This window comes from Plectropomus leopardus, chromosome 18 (assembly GCF_026936395.1).
Source record: "Plectropomus leopardus strain MGB_pleo_1.0 chromosome 18, ASM2693639v1, whole genome shotgun sequence".
Taxonomy (NCBI): Eukaryota; Metazoa; Chordata; class Actinopteri; order Perciformes; family Serranidae; genus Plectropomus; species Plectropomus leopardus.
In genome coordinates, this window is record NC_142193.1 from 12,023,913 (window position 1) to 12,048,280 (window position 24,368).

A 24,368-nucleotide genomic window follows, 5' to 3' on the forward strand; every position below is an offset into this window, starting at 1 on the left:
CAACCAGGTGCTCCTCTAATGTACCTTTAAATAAATAGTTTGCCATTTTGGAGTAATGTGCTTATTTGATTTTTTTTGCAGAGAGTTAGATGACAAAAAAAAAAAAAATCATCAATGTCTCTCATGTTCTGTACAGTAATTACAAAGCAACCGCCAGCAGCTGGTTAGCTTATCTTAGTACAAAGACCATGTTATCTGCCCAGAGAATTCACCAGTGTTTTTATTGCTGCTGTTTACATCCCCCCTGAAGCAAATAAGAAAAAAATGCATTTCAGGAATGTACTCCTGTTTTTATTTTGTTTTACTTGTGTAGAATAAAGGGACTAAACCTGCATTTTCTTGTGCAGCCCTGTACAGTAAAATTATAATAAATCAACCTTGAATTTGAAAGATTGGAAACACATGTGAAACAACAAGTTTAGTCTGTCTGAAGGTAATACTGTCCCCTAAAAGCACCTCTCATTATTTCTCGTGATTTGATTTGTACAAAAAACAAAATGTCAAAATGAGGAGGATTGACAGGTTTGTGTGCTGGGCAATTTCTTGGCCAGGCACAGTATCAGTCTGGACTTTGCGTTGGTTGCCTAGCAACCTTGCAGTGATGACAAGTAGGCTTGCGCATTATGTATTTTTTCAGACGATCACACCTTCCTGACATTTCACTGGGGTATATGACGGTAATTGTGTAAAAAATACCACCTTATAGTTTCAGCTTGGAGATGTGTCAAGTAACGAGTTCGCTATGTACCATATGCTTAAATGTCAAGAAAGGAAATATTTTTACACCTATTTTTCTTATTAAACAGAAAAATAAAATTGTACACCTTCTGAGACTTACTTTAGCTCAATTTTTCCCTATCTCATCATATAACACATTTCATTCAAACTTGATAGAACCAAAATAACACTCACCAAATCTATCTTTGTAAGTCTTGTTAATTTAGTTAGTTTGTCAACTATTCCAACAATCACCAACTCTGGGTTGGTCGAGAAAGGAAAAAAAAAAAGAGAAGAAACACTTAATTGCAGAGTTACATGTGAAAACACGCTGTTTCCCCCAGATTTTAGCTTTGTCATCCTTTAACATGTCCCCACCACTTGCAGTCACCATCTTTCTCCGCTCAACTGCCTGGAGCGACTAACCTCTGGTGGCGCTTGCTAGGCATTACAGCGGCTCAATACAGCATCTCCCTGTCATTTTAATGGAAAGAGAAGAATCTGTATTTTTGACAATATTAAAAATCATACTATCAAGATTTCTAAATACCCTGGTAAACTGTAACATCACGATACCACCCTTGGCTAATGAAAAGACTCCAGAAAGTAACTACGCCTGACCAAGACATGATACAGCACACAACCTCCTGTAAAACAACCTTATTTTAAAGGTGCAGTTAGGAATATTCTCCCCGTTTTCAGTCTTTGTTCTAAGCTGAACTAACCATCTCCAGTTTCATATTTACCATACAGACATCAGCCGTATTGATCTCATCTAATTCTTGGCAAGTACACCTCTATGTCACTGCAGCTAAGTGAGAGATTCAACCACTGGAGGTAGCAAAGACAAGACTACAGCCGATGTTAAGATGCTCTTTAAGGTCAATTTGTGCTTTACTGAGCAGCAGAGAAAGCTTCCTTAATTCCCCTTTGAGCATTATGCATAAGGATGACTTGGTATAATATGTGAGCAAACTCTGAGGAGGGTACACGGAAGTGTTAGGAAAGTATTCATGCTCTCAGAGAGACAGATAAAGCTACAGTCAGACCTGACACTCCTCTTTAAGTCGGTGTGCAGAGGCAGGGAATGGGATTTGCTCTAGTATGTGAGGAGCACGTCTGAGTCTCCTCTCCTCCCTCGACTCCCTGTCTCCTGTGCCTCAGCTCCTCTTTGAAGATGGAGTCCAAAAAAAAAGTGTGTGCCGCTGCATGTGTGTGTGTGTATTTTACTGTGCCCAGACATGAGATTTCTTAAGGCTTTCTGGACTATTATCTATTGGTTTATGTGAATATGCATGAAATGTCATGGGATGTTTGCTTGTTTGTGCATGTGTGTGCTCTCATGTGCATATTTGCAAGCGTACAGTACGTGTGTGTGCGTATTTGTGTATGTGTGCGTGTGCCTGGGGTGGCAAGGATGGGAGAAATGGAACGAGGAGCCGAGAATGCTGCTTCCTGCTGGGGCTGCTGATTGTTTCTGGTCTTTGCTGATAAACGACAGCTCTCCCTGCTGTCTAATCCCTCATACCAAAACAACAGGCAGACACACACACACACACACAGATTTCACTGAAAGAGAAACTCAACAAACTTTTATACACACATAACTAGAAAAACTTTAACTTTTACATAAATTTGCAGAAAGGGGCTCCACTTACAGTTTTTGTTTTGCATACAGACACAAACATACACACATTTGCTTATTCACACACAGGGTACACAAACAGAGTCAGTGGGGATGATAAGGGCTTAGGTAATTGAGGGACGGCCATATTTTCAAAAAACAACAGTCAAGCAGATAGCAGAAGCACAAAACAAAGAGATTATGTTCTCTGAGGCTAGACTCACTTTTCTCTATAGATTGCTTTTATGTTGTAAATCACACATTCCTGCATGCAGTCTCTTTCTCTCTTATCATCCCACAACCTCTCTATATTTCTTAGAAATGCCAAAGCATAAAGCCACTAAAACAGTACTTACCGTTGAGTTAAAACGCAGGTGGCAAATGTTGCAGGAGATAATCTGTTTCTTCTTGAGGGGCTGAGGGACTCCAAATGTGTGGTTGATCACTGCCTTCTGGACAGGGTCCATCTGAGGGACAGGAAGAAAATACAAGTACAAACAACATCAGTTCTAGATGATTTTATTTCCCCAAATGAGAAATGTCTGTGCTGCAAAACAACTCAGAGGTGAAGTTGCTCCCCAGAAAGTCAAGATTTAATCTACAGTGTGGCCACACTTTTATTAAGTATCCTCGATTTCATCATTTGACAGCCAAACATAATTTCCAGCAGCTACAGCAGAAGGTTATGGGGGAATAATTTCAGTTATCATTGATAAATGGTGTCAGTCTCTCAGAATTAATTGAAGGGCAATGTTCACGATTCAACATTTGGCACCGATGCAGAGAAATATATTGAAAATATTTACAGCCAATTCCTTGTTAGAGGTGAAAGTTGGCTAGCTACGACAAGTGCACTTTAGTACAACAGTCAATAAATCCCCCTTATGAAGGTTATAATGATCTGATTTGTTTGAACAGTTTTTGGAGGAGGCGAATTCAGTGTGCTGGTTTTGGAAGCTGCATTTGTGGTGCTGCTACAATCTGAAACCAGAGGGCATGACGTCAATATGTTACTCACATGTTAATCAAAATGATTAAAGATAAAAAAATAAAAAGAAGATAAATACATAAAAATATGAACAAGAAATCCGGGATAAGCAGGGGGGCGTCTACCTGTGAAAGCTGAGCAGGTTTGTGGCATAAATCTGGAGCAAATGAAAACTTCACTCAAGTCACCTCAGTGAATTGGCATGTGGTTGCATGGCCCTGTGATGTGAGGAGAATATCTCAGTTTCTGCTGCTGCAAGGACAGCGTATGATACTCAGAGCTTTGTGCATGATTTTTATGACATCTCTGGCTGTTTCGCCTACAGAACTTGCATGGAGTAACTTTACCAGAGGCTGTGCTTTATTTTGTTATTTTTTATAAAAGGGAAGAAGCTAAAGTGCATCAAGAGTCAGCGTTCACGTGCACAAAAAAAAGTAGATAAATGTATTTTTGCCCTTATTCTGAAAAAGACAATCTAACTAAGTTGTTTACATGACTAATAAAAATGAATGTTCCACTGATATTCCTGTGCACATGCAGTCATGCATACTCAGATTAATGTGCCCGTACATGCCCTTCATCACTTCAAAGTATGATAAGTGGAACAGCTGTCACTATTTTGTGTCTTTGCATCAAAATAGTATCTTTTAAAAACTTCCCATCAGTGTCAGACATTTTGACTGTGCAAATACAGCCTGTCTCGTCAAACACCCTCTTGAAAAGGCCATTTTTTTCATAATGTTTAAAAGCGGGTCTGTTTCTTCTTCTGACCCGAAATGTAGGCTTTTCTAAACACAATTGAAGACATTTACAGCATAGCCCTTTGTTTTATATATGTCCCTCACCCAGTGAAACAAAGTTATTGCCAGTTGGTTTCTGAACAATGCACAGAGCTGGCCATTATCAGGCAAGGTGTTTTGTGTCACAAAATGCAGCAAAACCCCCAGTGAAGATGCAGATTCTGAATGTGCTGTATACTTGTCCATAGAATGCTCCAAAAACCCAAACAACACCATCATAACCCAGGTTTTAATCTGAATATGCTACATGCGGAAAAAGGCGCAACTCGTCATATCTAAACAGAATAAGCTATTTATATGACCCTTATTTGACCCTAAATTCAGAATGTTGTCATTTATTGAAAAATAGTTGAAAATAAGTGTGCATGTAAACATAGTTACTTACGCGCTTCTTATGATGCAGTGGATAAAAGTATGTGACAGTTAGAGGAGACAGCTGACTCAGTGGAGAAACTTCCTTTATACGTTTCATCAAACTATAATGCATGCCAACTAATTAAGCACTGTGACTGAACTGTCACAATTATAGAAAGTAATGCTGACTGTGATAAGCACACATGTAAATATATTCAGGCTGAGTGTAATGCTTTTGAACAATAGGTGGATGCTTTCCAAATGCGTCTCAGTGCATTTAAATAACAAGAGGACCAGAAATATATATTTAATTTAGACTGAAAAAATCTGTCATTAATAAAAGTGAAACTAAAAAATAAAGAAACACAGTACTTGGTTAACTGCCTAGAGATTACCCAAGACCCAAGTTTCAGATGACACATCATTGCAGTAACACTAGAAGTCACATTGACGAAGCTACGTGTCATCGGCGTCAATTAAATATGACATGTGGCACAGCTGCATTGTCAGCTGTGTGCCATGCCTCTTTTATATGTCAAAGATGCTGAAAAGACTTCTGCAAAGGCTACACCTGTGCATTCTTGCTCATAGCTTCTCCAGCTAGACTCCTCAAGATGCATTTTAGGAACTGAGACAAATGGCACAAAGAGATTGATTTCCGGGTCACGGGCAGGAGGATGGAGGAGTGAGGTGATGAGGAGGCACAAAATAGACAAATGAGAAAAGCCCAGGGTCTGCAGTGTGAGGGTGCAGGCAAGTGACTATTACTTACTGGGGCAACAGAGAGCTGGTTTTCTAGCTAATGTTAGCTAGTTGGCTGATAAATACCATGAAATATGATGTTATTTGTACATTTTCCATGTTGTCAGTTCCATGTGTGTCTGCCAGCCAGGCTGCATCTTTAATGTGGGGCAGTTTGTGGATGTTTTTTTTTTTGGACATTATTATAACATGGCAGCACTCAATGTCTCCAAAACACACACTCCTTTGCTATTGGTTGAGGCTGCGACACAATGTGCAGATGTTTGCCACTTGAAGAAAATGTTTGATTCGCCCATCTGCTCACAATAAAATGGAAATGGATGGAAAGCGAATATTTGGTGTTAATTGCACCCATGTGCCCTATAGGAAATTACACTGAATTAAACCACTCCCACTTTGTTTCTTCTTATTCAGCCTTGTTCTATGCAAAACATATTTCCTTCAAAATGTTTTCTCAATCCTAATGCATTTTCAATTGACTTTGAAAAACTTATTGACAATGTCAATTTTTAACTGCAAACATCAAAGCAAACACCTATGGCCCACCCACCCAGGTGTTTCCACATATTAGTCTAATTAGACCTCCTCTCATGACAGTTGATGTGTGCACATAATGGGTTTCATTGACATCTTCCTCACTCTTAAGTTGCACCTGTTACAGTGAAATACTGGCACAACTTTATGCAGAGAACAGGCCTAATCAGCAGGTTAACACAAAAAACACCTGTTGGGTGGAGCACTGAACTGGCAATTTTTTTATGTTAATCGCACTCATGAGAACAATTTTTCTTTGCTTGCAATTAGTTTTCACACTTAACTATTTTTCACTTTGTCGTATTGTTTTCAATAAACTTTGTTTATCATAGCCCTCTTTTAAAGTCCTTTTTTCCACTTTCTATTTCTGAGGCAATGGGAGCAACATGACTGCTTGAATATTTAGGTCCAGCGACATGATGTAATATGACTCATATGACAGCAGCCTACAGTATGTTTAGTATATTCTGTATCTGTGCTGTTAGAACAGTTCCTCTTTCTACTTAACTGAGCTGAATGCTCACTGAACACACCTGTGCCTGCTATATTTAAGTGACCTGAAAGCATGACTCTGTGAGCAGTGATGAAAGTCTGAGGGACTGCTGCTGGTTTTATGTCACTTTATTTTGCACCTGAGTACTTTTGTTATGCAATAAAAATTGGAGGGGAAGATATTTTGATTTCATGTGCATGAGATATTCCTGTGGCTGTTGTCTCCTAATTACCTCCACCGTGAAGACAGGAGACATTCTGCTGCTGTAGAGCTTGCTGTATGTGTCTGGTCACCGTGTTCAGATAATAATTAAGATGTGTGTCAGATTCACTCTTCACTCATGCGTTGCAGGCTAAAGTAATCATCAGGGCTGTCCCTGCTCTCACAGGGTGGAATATATTAATAGAGCTACCACACCCACTCACCACTAACAAAAAAAAACCTTTTTAATTTGACATCCAGACCTCAAAAATGGTGCAGAGCCAAGACGGTCCCCTTTGCTTTGCTGAGAGAGGTGGGGTATGATGGACGGGGTCCAGGATAGAAATAATAACAATACTGAAAATACGGCTTCTAAAATTATTCATGCTGACAAAAAAAATAAAAGCTGATGCAAGTTTTCAGAAATTTCAGCCCACCCAGAAAGCAGGATTTTCTTTAGGTTAAAGGCGTATGCAGAGATCTGCTGAATGCTTATGATGTTTGCTACTTTTAACAGCGGACCTTTTTTACAGCAGACATTTTTAACTTGTCATAGTAGAAAAAGCACATTTGAAATTAAAAACATTAACGATAGCTCAGTTCCATTAAGTGTTCCAGTGAGCAGTGTGCACAATCCCCAGCATCCCCTAAATGAATACAACTATAATGTTTTTAAATACACCTGTGCTTTTCCTACTGACATGTCAAAATGTCTGCCAGGAAGAAGGTCTGCGCTGCTGAGATGTGGCTTTCACTGCAATCAATTTGTAATCAGCTGGAGTTATAGCCTACTTATGAGCTAAGAGATTATACTTCAATACCACCATGCTGGGACTGTAAGAATTGCAACTGGTCAGCTTAGGCTGCTCATGTTTTCTCCTTCAAGTTTCTGATTTTCCTTTACAGATTGTTGAGAGTGAAGAGAACATTAAGGAATTTGAAGAATGACTTTTGGTAGTTTACCTTTTTCACTAACACACATCTAGCAAAGCCTTGACACTGCAGGCCTCATGTTCACGATCACTGCTCTCTTTGAATGAATGAAAGGTGAATTACAGCAAGTGCATAGCTGCAGTCTTTTATTCACCAGTAAGAAATGGCAAAATTACATATGTTGCTTGGATGTAGCTCTTGTTCTGAAATGAGGCTTTTACATCAGGTACTTAGGCCCGGATCCTAGTACACTTAACCACATTGTCCAGCTCATTTGATGAACCAACTGTGCCAAAACACAAGAGTGGACAGCTATTTAATGTGAGTAACTGTTAGTAAGTAAGGCATTCCTCAACACCGACAGTCTCCAACAAAATCTGCCTACACATGAGGATTGTTTTTGACTGTGTCAATGTGTATAATGTGAAGGTCAACTCCACTGTACAAGCTTGGGAACTTGTGATTGGCGCTTTTTTTCTACACTGTAGTGACAACATAAGTTTAGTTTTTAGTTTTTGATCTTCATTTCGAACATGCCAAATATATTTGAAGAATGAAAATGAAATATAAGTAAGAAAAACAACCTCAGAATGCCTATTGGACATAATAAGTAAACAACATAAATATTTCACGTCCGAATAGGAGTCGGAGGAACTGTACACTTCATCCTACTGCCTTTTTTTTCAGCTTCATCAAAAAAAAAACTAATTTTAAACATGAATATTCCCACCTTCTTTCCCAATATTCACTACATCTTCTTGAACAAATCAAACAAAAATTAAGACAAAACAAGAACAGATCAATCCTTAAAATAAACAAATGTCACATAGATCACTGGTTCTCAAAATATAGTTTGTGTAGCACTGGTGGTAGAAGGGAAATCTCTTAAATATTTTTTTTAAATTAAGTTAATTATATCAAATAATTATAACACTATAATACTATACTTAGCCTATTATTTCCTGAGGTAGTACACATTGTAAAACATTTTAGAGCCACTGATGTAGTTTATGATGACTTAAGTGTACTCCGCAGTATGTGTGTAGCCCACCATCGCCCTTTATCACAGAGTAAATTAAGAATGTATACACAGTTACAGTGGAAAACATAATTAAATCATGACAAAGTCTGATCATGTGTGTGGTGAAAGACGAAATTTCCAGCGAAATTTCCAGCTTCATGTTTCTCTCCAGACAGACTCAGTGGGGTGAGTGAGTTTGTTCCTAACACGACTTTATTGCCTTGTTGTCACAAGCCTCTCTCCAGCTCGTATTTAAATGCAGTTAGAGTTCATTGTAATCTCAGAAATGTGGCTGTCTGATACATTATGAGTCAGAGCAGCCCGGAGGGAAGTGTTTGGAGATGGTTTGGGGCAGACTAATTCAGTTTTAACTGTCTGTAAATAGACTGCAGACAGTCCCAGAACAGCACACTATAAACAGTAGAGTGAAAGCCGAGGCTTCATTAGAAGGTCTGCATGCCACGATGACAGCTGATTTCATTGCGGCACCCTTCAGCATGGTATCACATATAACAATCATCTTGGAGCTCTCCCCAGGTTGGCGCAGAGCCTGGCTCAGTCCATTCCTCTACTGGCATGGCAGAGGGATGACCAGGAAGAGTGCTGTTCTCACACAGAGTCAGACCGCTCACTGGAACCACAGCGGTGGCACGGCAGACAGCCTCAGCTGCCCAGAGATCAAGGAGTGTTGGTGTATTGATGGCAGCGAGGATGGCGAGCTGCCTTGCTTTCTCTCTGATACACAAGCCTGAACAACATTAGATTCCTCTGAACCTCACAAAGAGCTGTGCCACGTCCAAGGCGGCTGCAAGAGTGGAGTCTGTTTACTACGGAGTCCTCAAGAAGGCCAGGTGTGAGAGGGAATATAAACACAGCTCACACTGAAAGCTCAGTGCTGGAGGTATATCTCTCCCTCAGGGCTATCCTTTCCTTTGTTGCTTTATTTTGGCCTCTTCTACATGACTCAAAGCTACCTCTGGGAGCAACTGACTTTTCCCTCCACCAGCCGTAGCCTGACCATGAAACCTAGCTCTCCCACTCCTGCTGCCCTCTGTCCACCTTTGCAGGGCAGGCTGCACACAGTTATTTGTTTTAGGAGCTGAAGAATGTGCCCATTGTCCATCCGCAGCCATCCTGAACCGACTGCTATAAATGAGTCTTTTGTCCAAGCCCTCCGTCCTCCCCCGCCATCCTGGTGCAGACAGAACTTATCCTGCACCGGGCGGCTGAGTCCATGATGCGGTTTCATGGCAGGTAGAGAGAAAGAAGGAGAAAGAGACACACAGAGATAGAGAAGGGGGGCAGTGCGGGGGGAGGATGTAAGAGGGGACACCAGGGGAACCGGAGGATATTTAGTTTTAGAGACAGGTGCATTCATCTTCCCCCCCCTGCACACGTCCGGGACAACGTGTGCCTTATCAGGGCTAAGAGAACCTGGGGCTCCCAGTTGAATGGACTTTGTGATTAATGCCACAGCTGCGCTGTCAGACTGTGTGTTATGGAGGCTAATCATCTCCTCCTGGGACTGAAGCGACACTGATTTGATGTTATTTCCACAGTTATCATAATTTCTGCATTCTGGTTGAGGTAGATTTCTCGTCCTACTGCCAGTTATTTAACAATGGCTGCAAGACTGAATATTATTGCATCTTCCTGTGAAGTAGCTTGCTACATTCATTAAAAATCTACTGCTTTTTCTCCTAAAACTGTGTCTAATATGGCTGCTTTTGTTATTTCTAACAAAGGTTGCATGACGAACAACTAGAACTACTGCCTCCAGTTGTATGCCTCCGCAAACCAGTCAAGCTGGACTTACAGTTTTCATCCATGTCTGTAAAAACGTGGATGTTTCACACACATCTTCAACTCGGCAGCACAGATGATCTATACAATCAGCATCATTTCAATATTAATGTCACCAATTCAGTATCTGACCGAATGTCTCCCCCTCTGTTCCTATGACACTGAATAATGGCTAGTATTGATATTTTTTGCAGAACATTACAATTTCACAGTGAAGCTGACCTTTGACCTCTTGGATATAAAACATTAACCTTTGGCATTTTATCCTATAAGACAATCGTGTTAAATTCTGTAATAATTAATAAGTTACAGTGTCCTTGACCTTTGACCACCACATTCTAATCAGTTCATCCTTGTGTCCAAGTGGACGTTTGTGCCCAGTTTTTTAAAAAATCCTGCAAGGCCTTCTTGAGATATTGTGTTCAAGAGAATGAGACAGATGCAAGGTCATTTTGACCTTTGATCATTAAATTCCGGTCAGTTCATCCTTTAGTCATGTGGATGCTTGTGCCAAATTTGAAGACATTCTCTTAAGGTGTTCTGTGTGTTGAGGAAAATGAGACATAAGGATATTTGACATATGGTCACCAAAGTCTAATCAGTTGACATTTGTGCCAGATTTGAAGAAATTCCCTCCACATGTTCTTGAGATATTGTGTTCACAAGAATGAGATGAACAGACATAAAAAACCCCAAAACAACTGTGACTATAGCTATTGCCAGTATGTAGGTAAACACTGCTTTAAATTCTGATATACATATTTGCTGGGGGTTTCCACAAATTATTTTTATAAAACAACACAAAGCTATGAGGCACAGACGTCGGTTTGAGAATAGAAACAGCAATTTTCCAATTGAAGCATGAGCATAACACAGACAAAACACTGACCAGAGACCTGCCCTACTGCCTCCACCACTAATATAAATACATGAGGGTGTTAGAGGAACGGCTGTTTTCCATGCTGACTTTGCTGCTGGGCATGCTCAATTCTCCATAGGGCAGTATAGGCGACCCCACAACCCCAAAGCAGTGGGCGGCAGAACAAATGAATAAAATGCACTCTTCACATAGCAGGTTGGAGACCCCCTACACATACGGCACACGTTTATCCACCTGCACACATGTCCTCCACACTAAGAACCAGCCAGCCAGATGTCTGTGTGGCCCTACTTCCCTCTCTCTCTACCTTTTTTCGCTTGGTTTGTAAAAGGTGTAAAGTGTACGCTGCAGCCAAAGCTCTGGCTTATGTTTCATTTACAGACCACAGAACTGGAGATGGTTTCACAGTGTGCGATGAGGGAACACACACACACACACACACACACACACACACACACACACACACACACACAGCGTAAAACTAGGATCAAAGAAATCAGAAGTGCCTATACACACACAAAACGACAATGGGTATAGCGCTGGTAAGTAAAGGATCAAAGATACAGGCTTTTAATTCCAGGCACCAAGGCGAGGTAAGCATCAGAGCCGAGGTGCTTGAAGACCGAACAGTTTGCTGCTGACGTTTGAAACAAAGTAATAACGGTCTCATCGGTGGAGATGCTGAGGCGACAACTGGAATGCTGAGAGGTGAAACACCACTCGAATAAAGATCAGCACCCCGAGCCTGAAGTAACACCCCTGCACAGAGACAGCCGAAGAGTTTATGGGATGAGCACTGGAGGTCTGGCAGAACAGATAGTGAGGAGGTGAATAACAGAGTGACTAGCGTTAAGGACACGGTTTTATAGGCCCGTCTGCCTTTTTAGCTCTCAGTGATCAGGGGGATGAACACTGACACTAAATTTATGAAGTATGTGGATCACAACCCTTAACCATAAAATTAAGGTCACCACTGGTCCAGTGCACAAAAAGATTTTAATACATCTGTTGGGGAGTTGACAGTCTTTTTAAGCAAAATCAGTGGCATTTTGCAAAAAGACAAAATATTTAAAAGACATTTTATTCTCAAGCTAAAAAAAGGAAGTTACCTAATAGTAAAATGAGAATATTTTTCTGTGGTGAAATGTGTCAGCTCTTCACAGGATATTTCTGGATCTAATTAGGAACAGCACAAGTGTGGACCAAGCCTCTAGGAAGAGCACTGGGCTTTTAAGCAAATTTTACATAGTGGTCAAAAGTGGTACAACTTGTGCGTCCATCACATGATGCTACAAGGCCCTGAAAGACTTTTTCCCTTTGACTTAAATTGGGAATGATATATATGTAAATTTTGGTGAGCATTAAAACTTCTGCAAAAGACTTATTTCACTATGTAGTTTCTGACATTTTATTTAGCTCTTTATCAGACTAATGTTTGTTCAAGGGTTTGTTTTTGCGATAAGTTTGGCTTTAATTAGTTATATGATGTTTTTAAAAGGGGGGTTGACATCATGCTGACAGCTGTGTGTGCCAATCTGTGTGATTCTTAAAGAGCAATTGAACCCCCCACTTTTGGCTTGAATACCTCCACCCTGGAATGTGAAAAAAGTCTCAAAAATGGGCAGCGCTGGAAGGTGAGCTAAGACACGCCGTTGAGATTGCTACTGTGCAGACTATAGATACAGTCACACATGAGCGACTGCGGGCGACTATCACCTGCTGAGGTGATAGTGTGGGTAGTGCTGGTTGTGACACACTGGGAAAACTATCTTGTTAATAAGTACCTCAAAATATAAAGGTATGGGTACATTTTCCAGTTTCTTTCATTCCCTGTCTGTCTTCTGACTCACTGGGGCAGTTTGTATTTTTCATGGACAGTATCATACAAAATCAACATGTTAGACATGGTAACAATCACTATCTCCTACACACATAGCCCTTTGTTATTAGTTGAGGCTGTGACTTCACCAGTAAGTTCACCAAAGTTAAACTGATGAAATTACGCAAATTTACTTCACCACCGGAATTGAATATTTCATTCATCCCTCTGCTCACATGTGAATGAAAGTGAATAGTGGGCATATTTTTGCCAGTGTTAATTTTACTTTTGTGTGGACTGCACCCCCAGGCTCCAAATGACGTCACCAGTGCAAGATGACAGCAGCTGTATTCAGGATATTTTGGCTTCATTTTTGTACAAAAAGTGGATGGAAGTGAAGAACCATTCTTCATCTTTACATACAGTTATTGGCATGAATCGACTGTGATGTCACCCATTGTGGACCACCATTTTAAAGCATGAAGTTTGGCATTTTGGCCCTCACCATTTTGTTTTTTTTGGAGCAGAGGTGCACAAATTTGGATGAGTAGGTGGAGCTATGTTTTAGCACCTTATGTCTCCCAAAGAGCGAGTAATAGCTGGCTTCTAACTTCACAGTTTGCCTGATCAGATTTGAGAGTACCTGCTGCCCTCTTTTCTCTCTGCTGATCCCTCACTGGTGTATCCACTCTTGCCCTCTTATAAATTCATCTTTTCAATTTGGCAGCTTATAGAAACTTAGTTTTGTGTTATTTACACTGTTGGTAGTGCATCCCAACACACAGCAGCTTTTATGTATGTTTCTGTTGTTTGCTAGCAGATGTAAAAGACACTAAGGCAACTTTACTCAATTCAAAGTCAATGGAGAGCGTTCGACTGCCACCCCAGTGGGGGTGGGACTGAAATGCTCTGTCTCTATATTTCTATCCTGATCGACAAGTCTCTGTGGTAGTGACTTGTCAGTCACAAGCCTCTAAATAGAACCATAATTTACAAAATCAACATTTTGCTGTAAGACTTAAAAACTAGCAATCACGACCATAAACTCATTATGAAAATGTTTTCAGAGGTAATAAATCAATAAAGACGTAATGTCATTCTCTAATACAATCACCCCCTGCTTGCCATTAGAAAGAATGCAGGTTTAAAACACTTTCACATTGGCTTCACTTTGCTACCTCCACTTAATTTACACAGTCTATAGTACTTTACTATGTACAGGTTATCTTGGACTCGTGACCTTTATCCTTTATCACTGTTGAAATTCCTCGTGGATAAACGTCAGAGATTAATTGGTTTCACGATATCAGCTGCCAAAGAGCCACTGCACTCACCGTGTTAAAATTGGGGAAGAGGCTGAGAGGGGAGGATCCATTGAGTCTGAAGGGCAGGAGGTGTTTGAGGTCGAGCTGAGGCTGCAGAGGCCGTCCCGGGACGGGGAGGGAAGCCAGCAGGGGGCTGCCCTGGGCTGACGTACCTGGACAACACAAAGAGATAGATGTTTAGGAGTTAAGAAACAACGGGAAACGTTAACATGAGGGACTTTCTGTCCCAGTGTGATTGTAGAGGTGGAACTGCACTGATGGCTTTAAAAAGGTCAGATGCACCGCTCAGAGGAGGCCTGACTTTGATTTATTTGAGACCTGAGGCACCATTACACCTCCAGCTGACACCCAACACACATTGCAAAACTTAAGTGTGTGTGTGCTTGTGAGGGACCATGTGCTTGTATCTGGGACAACAGAGTGTGTGTATCTGTTTTTATGCAGACAACAGGAGGTGTACATGGGGGTTTTGGGGGGGCAGCCAGTTTTGCTGGAGACTTAATACTCCCATCACCCCCACTGCCTCAGCTGATCCCCCAAGGACAAGCCACATGTCCTGATGTACAGACACACACACACACACACACACACACACACACACACACACACACACACACACACACACACACAGATCATTTAATTACAGATTTATTGGCTGAGGAAAGGTGCCGGTGCGAGGGGAAGATGGGAGATATCGGATTTCAAATGGACCAGGGATGAAGAGATTTCTAATTTTCTGCTTGGCTGCGTTTCAGTGGACCAGCGTGCTCACCGGTGCACAGGCACTTATCCCAGCACCAGGATCAATCATCGGTGTCAGCTGCGGGTCACCGTGGCCACACCAAAGTATGCCTATCATGCAAGCCCTCCCAACACACACACATACACAGTGACGCAGTTGTATTCGTGTGCGATAACTCACACTGCAAAAAAAAAAAAAGTAATCACTGACCTTACAATAACACCAGTGGCTTAGAGATGGAAAAGACTTTCCAAAAAGGAGTATTTTTTTCTCAGAGGAGGGAAGGGAGACATGCAAGATTTCAGAGACAGATGGTGGGATAGGAAAAGAGAAAGGTGAAGACAGAAAGAGGGATGTCAGACTTAAGAATTGGTAATATATTCAAAGCTGTGAGTGCATCATGTACGATACTACTCTGTTTTTGCCACAGGGCAATCGTGATGGTGAAATATAATTACTCTCTCACTAAGAGAAAAGACTGAATTCAACACTGAATCTGAAAACTGTTTTTCAACAAGATCAGCGTGTTTAGGAAGATGTTTTAAACACAGAAAATCGTTGATAAGTTATTTCCCATTTGTAGTTGATGAGTATGCCTTTCTGTTTTTGTTTTTTTTTCCTGGTGTCTCCTGTTTGTTGTCATGGACGGGCTGGAAAAAAATGTTAGTAAACAGTAGAAAGCAGCATGGAGGTCAGTGAAAATGTTTTTATATATATATTTTTAATATCTCTTCCTTATTCAGTCTCTCTCCAAACCTCGCACAGTTTTCGAGTACTGCTTGGGTGGAGATGGATGGTATTATGTGGTGACCTGTCATGGCATTGTGCCAGCACGGTGTCGGAATTCCATCAATGCCAAAAAAAGCTGATCAAAGCTGGAGCTGATAAATACTCAAGACTACTGCAGAGTCATATGTACCAGGAGTGAATACCGATTGTAACCTTTGTTGTCTGTGTCTATGCTATCACATCAAGGACATAAAAGTATGAATGCAGTGAAGTTTACAATGTGTGAAACAGACATATCAATTTTCGTATGTAAAGAGAGTTGAAATGAGCCTTTGGTGTTGTTTTTCCCAAGGAGAAAGGAGCTTTAGAAATGTTTAAAATCAATTGACTTATTGTGTTGCATGACTGCATTCCAATCAGTTCAAAATTCAAAACTAATGTTGCTAAAAACAAGACAGCAGTGTCAAAATGTTCACCAAATCTTAAGTTGAATTTACTCAGAATCTAAACTTATTTTGCTAAACCCCTTTTTCCATTAATTATTCACTTTATTAACTAAAACACTTTCAAGTTTATGAAAAGATCATGATTTCAGAAAAACCAAGCACACTATGCACCCATCATCCTATTTTTTGCCTGATCACAAAACGACTCTGAACACTATTTCTAGAAAGGCTGAAATACTGTAATATTCCACTTATCTTTCACCTAGACTGCTCAAACATTGCTACAAAGCCATCAAAGAAACACAAAAAATAAAAAAACTCCACATTTGTGGTGTTTTGTTCCTTTGTTGTGGCGTATTAGTAGTATTTTTTTTCTTAGCATTGGTTTCAAGGTTGTGCTACAATGATGATACTGCTGTATGGCTCGTGTGAAGTACAGAACAGAGTGATAGATGGAGAATCTGTCAGTAGTCTGGCCCATGGCTCTCTGCGGCTTGGCAGGATTAGCAGCAATGACGCGGGGTGTATGTTGTTGGTGGGTGGGGGGGCTAAAAGACTGAAGCTTTGAGCATATGCTCCTCAGCACTGGGCTCTGGCCTGCCTTTGCCATGTGTGGGCTCTCCTCTGCTGTCTGTCTGACACCCAGGGAGATGCAGCAAAAGGGATGGACGCAGCCTACAGACACGTGGGCAGCAGCCGGCGGGGGATCGCTCACACGCTCAGCACACATACACGTTCACACGGAAAACGAGGAGAAGCTGAGTCTTCTCTTGGCAGGGCTATCAGAGGGAAAAAGCTGGGCTTGCAGGGAGGACAGTTATCAGCTGATAGTGCTTCCCCACCTCTCTGTGACTCCCTAGGCAGCTTATTAAATCAGGAGCTGGCTGTTTGCCTCTTTGGATGATAACGGAGGCACAGCCCGCATCCAGGCATGTACAGCAGCAAGCGAGGGAGTGTATGTGTGCGTGTGTGTGCTTGGTTTGCATGTACTCGACCAGAATCACACACAAACACATACAAACAGAACTGCCTACGCACCTCTGAAAACAAATAGCTCCCAGGGCAAGGGGGAAGTCAATATAAACACTCACACACACATACAAACACAAAAAGGTATAATTTTGCACTTGGCACATATTGTGTGTGATTCCAGCAAGAGCACACTTTAAAGCAAAGCACCATAAATTTTCAAAGCAAATTTCTTTTGTTTTTGTATGTGTTTGTGTGTGCAAGGATGGCTTATTCAGCCTGCAGCCCCTGATAACCTCCTTCTATCACACTGCGTCATTTTCCGCTCATTTACTGATGTGTCTGCACATATGTGTGTGTTTGCATGGCTATGTGCACATATGTTCTCTCAGTCCGGAGTCATGTCTGCATCAAGGCTCAGGGTGTATTCATGCCTCACTTGTGGTCCGGTCCAGACAACCGCTGGCAGTTAAGGCAAGGCCCGAAACCAAATGTCCAGCCTCTTTCTCTCCCTCTCCCAGATGACTTTGCTAACGGATCTGACTGTCTCTGCCAGTCTTTCCCCAGGCAGACCTCCTCCTCCTCCAACCATCACAATCCTCCCGCTCATGACTCACTGGGCTTGCTTACACAACAGCCACCGTCACATCGCATCTCCTTGGATGCGTGTATGTTTGTGTAGTGCATCTGAACCGTGGAATTCAAACATTGATTTTTCAATTATTTTCTCCTTGCTCATCTGAGAAAACAGTGGATTTCCAAATGTGCACAAGCAAACATACTGAGCCTTGCCTCCACATTCCTCTTCTATCGCAGAATTAGCCGTTCAACCTTTTAGTCCTTCTACTGTAATTCTCTTGTCATCACTCCAGTGCTCCCTTAGGTTTCTGACAAATTGCCTTTTCTCACATCTAAATACCTCCAACCCAACCCCCGTGCTCTGAGTATTCCTACAAAGTGCTGCTGAGCGGCACAGGAAGGAGAAAAGGAGAGGGTCGGGGAGGAGAGAGAAAACTGCCTTTCTATTTGTAGCCCAGTGTAATTATGTGGGATAGATGCTGGCACAGCAGGGTCTTGGAGTTGGGTGAGTGCATTTCCACCTTCTTTTTCTCTTTGCCTGTTGTTGTCTAGCCCTCTCAAAAGACACCCCATTGTTTCACTTTAAATGAACTTGCTTAAAACAGGTGCCATTTAAAGACTGTCCTCCGGAGAAGAACAAGAGCGTCAGTTGTTTGAGCAAGTGGCCCAAAGTGACATTTTTACATTCAAGACACAAAGCCCTTTTTTGGCCTGCAGTCATAATTTATCCATTTAGACTTTTTTTTTTTTATTTTTGCTCATATGGGAATCAGGTTTGTTGTTTTCATAACAGTGTGAACATCAAATGAATCTGATCTTTTCATTTCTGATTTGGGCCACGTTCACATGTGACTGTAAATCAGATACAGGCCAGATTTTTTTCTATGTGACTTCAGTCTGAGCAATCATATCAGCCTTGGTGAGAGTCACTCGGTGAATACAAACATGAAAGAGGCGCTCACATATGTAGTTGAAAGTAGACCTTGAATGATTCAGGAAAGCAGTTTATGTCAAGATCCCACCACCAGTGGCCTCCCCACGAGAGGGTCAGTGGGAGTATGGCTTGAATTTACTTTGAATTGAGCACTAAAGCTTGCAATGTGAACGAGCATATGAGGAGAGCAAATTCTGAAGTAGAAGTGACATAATTAGAGAGCAAGAAAAGTCAAACAAAAATTTGGAGTGGAGGTCTAGTTTGGGGATAGTTGGGTTTGCAAAACGTTGGACTTTAACACAAGAAGCAATTGTTTCCTGTACTTTGGGCCCTGGAAAAATATCTTCTCTCAAAATATTTTTAAAAATATAAACATAAAATGTAATGTTAATTTTCCATTTAAAGAGTTGCTGATCTAGACTCCAGTATGGAGGAGCTCTGTCGTAATTCAGCCCACAGAGAGGAAAAACAAGGACACTGTGCTGCTGCTAGCAATAAACCCTTGTGGAACCCTGAGGACGCTCATGACTTTGGCTATACTGGTGGTGTAAAAAGACAAAAGGCTGCTTGTTGAGGTGAAATAACGTACAAGACGTCTCCTGCTGCTAAGTCCTTCAACAAGCACAACTGAAGAGGAAAAGTCTCTCATTATTCAGTTTCCTATAGAGCCTAGCAGAAAAGAAAGCGTGATGAAATCTTTTGTGTAAGAACATTTGAAAGAATACACCAGAGATGGCGTTGTCTATTTTTTCTTTCTTTGCAGAGAGAAGTGATTGTGGGATCACTGGGGTGAGAGCTATTGTCTTTGTTGATTTCTGCAGAATTTAAGAGCATTATGCACCACATCTTTGCTGCTCAGCCTCAGCTGCCTGCTGAGTAACAGTCGGACTGTCAGTTAGACCTTCGCCATCAAGCCTCTGATCTGATTATCCAGCTGTGATAATGAATATCTCCACTTCTAAACTTGAATATGTTGAGCTGGGAATTTGCAAGGGAAATTGCTGACCGGTGAAATGATGAGCACTAAGTGCAGGCACAATATGAGCATAATTACTCTGCGCCATGTGGACGATTCTTTCGTCAGTTGCCAACTACACATAATAACCTCTCTTTTTTGAGAATGTTTAGAGCGGTCTTCATATGCCAGCACCAAATGTGCACACACTCCAGCCCTGACACGCACAAACATAACACGCTGATGCTCACTGTGCATCTGCCACACTGTTGCCACACTGTTTCACCATCCCCCAGCCACCCTGAAAAACTTCCCAGCGGCCGCTGTCCTGCCTCTGATGGTACTGGATCTGACAGGGCAGGAAGAGCCGGCAACTTCAACCCTCTGCATCAATATAGAGCTGGAGCTTTTTACTTACAATAACCCAACCAACAGGGGCTTCTTTATCGACAGAGGTATGAAATAACCAGAGACATGCTATGCATACAAATGTCTGTCTCCCCACGCGCTGCGCCTGGAAGTCGTAAATTGGCCTCATGGTGTATTAGAGACTCACGGCCATTCGAGGGCATGAAATGACATTGCACTGCCTCTGGATGTCCAAATGTACTCCACTGAGAGACGTGGGGAGAGAGACAAAGAGGGAGAGAGAGAAAAGTGACTCTTAACAGCCAATTAGCTTCCGCTTGATCAGGAGGTGGTGTGAGGGCCACTGTGGGAACCATTATAGCATGGACGGAGACATTAACCACAATCAGTTTTAATTAAAGACTGACGCTTTTTATTCCTCTCCATTCCCCAGCCGTTTCCTCCTCTATCCTGTTCTCCACTCCCCCTTAAAATATGATGATAATCTGCAAACCTGAGTTGAAAAATTAAGGATCCTCCTGGACTGATTAGATGAAACAGTGCCAAGATGATGAAAGAACTTCAATTAGCTCTCAATTAAGCCAATTCTGTTGCATAAAACAGACAAGAATGATATGTTTCTCTGCAGCTGCAGATCTCATCATGATGCAGTGTTATTCTAAATAGACGAAAATGTGGAGCGTGGCCAAACAAATGCGTGATTCTAGCTGCTTTTGCATTCAAATTGACCTTTTTTGTAGACTTTTATGTATGCAAGCCACTTTCCTGTCTCAGCAGAGGAACGTAAACTATTCTCAATAGCATGCAATTTAAAATTTCTACAAAGAGCCCTCTCATTTCATCTTTCCTCTGTCATTTCCTCACCTCATCTTAAAGCCTTTAAAGTTGTTTATGTGCATCATATTTTTTTTGGGTCACTCAGCATGCCGTGCTGCCGGCACTGTGACTGTATATTGTGTACTGGAGTGTGTAAGTTGATGTCTGCATGTGCTACACATGACAGTTTGCATCCCAATGTATGTGCAGCAGGCAGATATGGTTTACTCGGTAAATATATGCAAGGAATATTTGAGCAGAACAGAGCTCCAACTTTACCCTGTTTGATGTCTGAACAATCAAGTGTCAGCTTGTCCTCTTTAGTTTGTGTTTAGTCCGTGTGTGGAGAGAGGAGCGAGCACAGGTACAAAAAGCGACATGATAAAAAATGTGCTGAGATATTTCCAGCAGAGATACCCGAGTCAAGCTCTTATAAGGTTGTAAAGATTTTTTCTTATGAGGATTATATTTAATCTCAGCAGTGTTACTTCCTTTCTGCGACCCTGTTTTAAAATAATCTGCTCTTTAAAAAATCTCTTGTGTAGTTCTGTCCTCCTTTCTCTTCCTTTTCCCTGGATTGCAGGAGGTGGCAGATTGCTCCGTGTGGCCTGATTATATGCAAGGCTAAGCACAGTTTGCCCCACGACTGAAAATAGAGCATTATCAGGAAGGAGGATGACTTCATAACTTTTTCTTCACATGTAGAGAAATAATGCACAGTCAAACACTAAATCTGTTGAGTTTATATCTCAGTCAGCCCTCACCTGTTCTCAACCAGGCTTTTGCTTACTCAGGTACATTTATATAATCCGTTTAGTGCTTTATTAATCACAGAGCACAAAATCAGAAGCAGTAGAAGTAAGGAGATTTAGAAGCAGATTTAGCCCTCACACACTTCTGTCACAGTGTGGATACATGTACACAGAGGCTCATTTATAGCCAATAAATAAAATATGGCCTGACATTGAAGTTTAAATAAGATCGATATTCAGCCTCTGGCTTCAGCGGCGATGCTGCTTCATCAGAGAAAGATATCAGCCTCTGCCTGTGTTACTGGCATTGGCAAACAACAAGGATAGGCTTCAAATTCGATTATAAGTAGTGTACAGTGAAAGAGGAGAGGTCGACCCTGAAATTACTGTAATTTATCCCTCATGTCTCTCTTTTATAATGTTATATCTTTGCATTAAGCTACAATAGGTAACATTTTCAGCAAATATGACAAAAACTAATTCTTTGTAAGTGTCAGTATATCATAATGGTAGATAAGCTGTTAAAAAATGTTCCTCTGGCACCTCAGAGTGCTCCTAATGGCATTTACAAAAGTCAACTGTGCCTCAAAAAACAACCAATCAGAGTCTCTAAAGGCCAAGACACACCAAACAGATGCCAAAGAAATAGCAGTGATGATGGCAGACTGTTGTGTTGCTTTTTGTAGTCATGTCTCAGCCAAAATGTCTACATTTAATTACCAACTTGCACATACATTTCACTCCTGCTTAAAAGGAGATAACTCACCTTAGCAGCAGATGGCAGTAGTTTGTATTTGTCATTCAAAATGGGAAACCAGGTGACTGTAAGAATGGATTCAAGATGCTACTTAGTCAGTTAGCCCATTAACAACACAACCTGAAGCTGTTTGTTTCAGCTTAAAAAGTTAGTGTCTGGACTGCCGTAAATTTTTGAGTTGACTGATTTGGAGAAGAAAAGCTGTATCATTACAAAATTACCTCAACTTGTCTTGTCAAATTTGGTGAACTTCATATTTTAAGGCAGACTGGACACTAACTTTTTAAGTTAAACCAAATTGTTTCTTCTTACAGTGAACACATCCATTTGTGCTAAAGAGCTCAATAGCTAAAATGATCATACCTAATATAAGAAGTTTGTTTCAAGCTTACATCCTCAATGTTTCGCTTTCCCCACTCCCATTTGTCTTATGCACTGAGCTGAACGGCCAGTCAGAATGATTTCACTCACCAATCGACTTCACCGACTCCGACGCCATTTTAACATGCTGAATCAGCCAAAAAAAAACCTCACAAGGGCCAACAAGGGCCAACAGTACGGGACACACTACAAAAGCTAGGGCAGCAGACACTCACAAACGGCCCGGCATCGATTGACAGCCGATCGTCAAGTTTGTGTGTGAGGGTCCTAACATGTGAATCATCACTTGTGCACAAGCTGCACTGCCACCAACAACATACATGGCAAACACAAGTAAAAAAAAAACTGATGATGAAAAGCTTACTTTCACTTTCACAGCTGGTGATCTTCTTCTGTAGGACAAGGAGGAGCTAGAGCAACATAATTGTTTCACAGATTATCTGCCTCCTGCACTACTGTCAGGATATGGAGACAGTTATTAAAGAAAACCCCAACTTATTGTCATATTTACAAGAAAAATCCACACTGTAGCTTTAACATTTGCTTTTTGGACAAAAGATTAAATAAGGGAAAGAAAAGTTAAAAAAAAAATACTTTGAACAAATTATTCCAAAATGTAACCTTTTACTTCAGGCTACAGAAAATTTTCCAGCAGTATTTTCAGGTCTACGGTGTCTGGCTCTGTAGTGACTCGTGGCAGCCCGGCAGTAGTAACAGGACCTCGTGGAGATGCTTCTTTTCCTGGGGAGTGTCTATAATGAGTTCTGTCAGGCAGGCGGCGAACAGCGCGCTGCTGCCGAACCCAACTTGAGCAGAGGCAAGGCCCATCTGTCAAGCTGAGACGATAAGCCCGGAGCCATCCAGAAACAAATTGCTCAGCTTCCCCACTGTGAAACCCTACGAGGCAGACGGCTACGGGCGGGCAACAGAGATGCTACTGATTCCTGATGCTACACAGGAAAAAGGAGGCGGAGAAGGGAAATATCAAACACATTAATCTATGCAGATGGTGCCGATGGCCAGCCATTGCTCTGCAGCAGCAGCAGCAGCAGCAGCTGTACACAGAACTTCGACGTGATGATAAACAGCAAAGAATGAAAAAAAATCTGAAAAGAATCTTTATTTGCTTTCAAGCCTTAGGGTGAGCAGCTTTAATAAGTCACCCACACTTTTCTTAATCTCCTCCCTTTGCTTTGCAAGGATAATGACAGCTGTCGGACCTTCCCCTCTAGGTGCTAACAAACTTTTATAACACAGTGGGAGATGATTAAAGGTAAAATATGCCAAAGTGTTGAAACATCTGTCTGAGAGTGTCAACGTTGGCGTCATATCCATTTTCATTATCAGAACTAGCATAACCATCTTGCTGTGGCATGCAAAAACAAACAAACATAAACTAATTCAAAGCCCACACATATGCAAAAACCCAGGGCTGAATTCTGCAGGATTGACAGGAACTCAGATGAGGTTCATTTCCTCAGCAAATTGAGTCATTTGTGGAAGTGGCATTAAGTGCGACATCGTTTTTTACATGAATAAATATCAGGCCGGTCAACCAAGCGTCACACAGCCATCATGCGAACTGTGACAAGTCATTAGAAATTCATTAGATATGGTGGGCGAGCTGGGCTGGTTGGATCTTTGAGCGCAAGAAAGAGAGACAGACAGGGATGCGGTATACAGGA

At 41.5% G+C, this 24,368-nt stretch overlaps 1 protein-coding gene across 6 annotated transcripts in view; it reads right to left on the reverse strand.

Moving 5' to 3' along the window:
- The window catches only part of znf385c (zinc finger protein 385C), a 198,251-nt gene that overhangs the window by 18,792 nt on the left and 155,091 nt on the right, over nucleotides 1-24,368 (reverse strand). For all 6 annotated transcript variants that reach the window (XR_015774806.1, XM_042505284.2, XM_042505282.2 and 3 more), the window contains 2 exons: nucleotides 14,264-14,406; nucleotides 2,698-2,808 (listed from right to left, as the gene is read on the reverse strand). Coding sequence is in view for 5 of the 6 variants with exons in the window: in XM_042505284.2 (XP_042361218.2) it covers nucleotides 2,698-2,808; nucleotides 14,264-14,406 (254 nt within the window). In the remaining variant the exon portion in view is untranslated. The remainder of the gene's footprint in view (nucleotides 1-2,697; nucleotides 2,809-14,263; nucleotides 14,407-24,368) is intronic.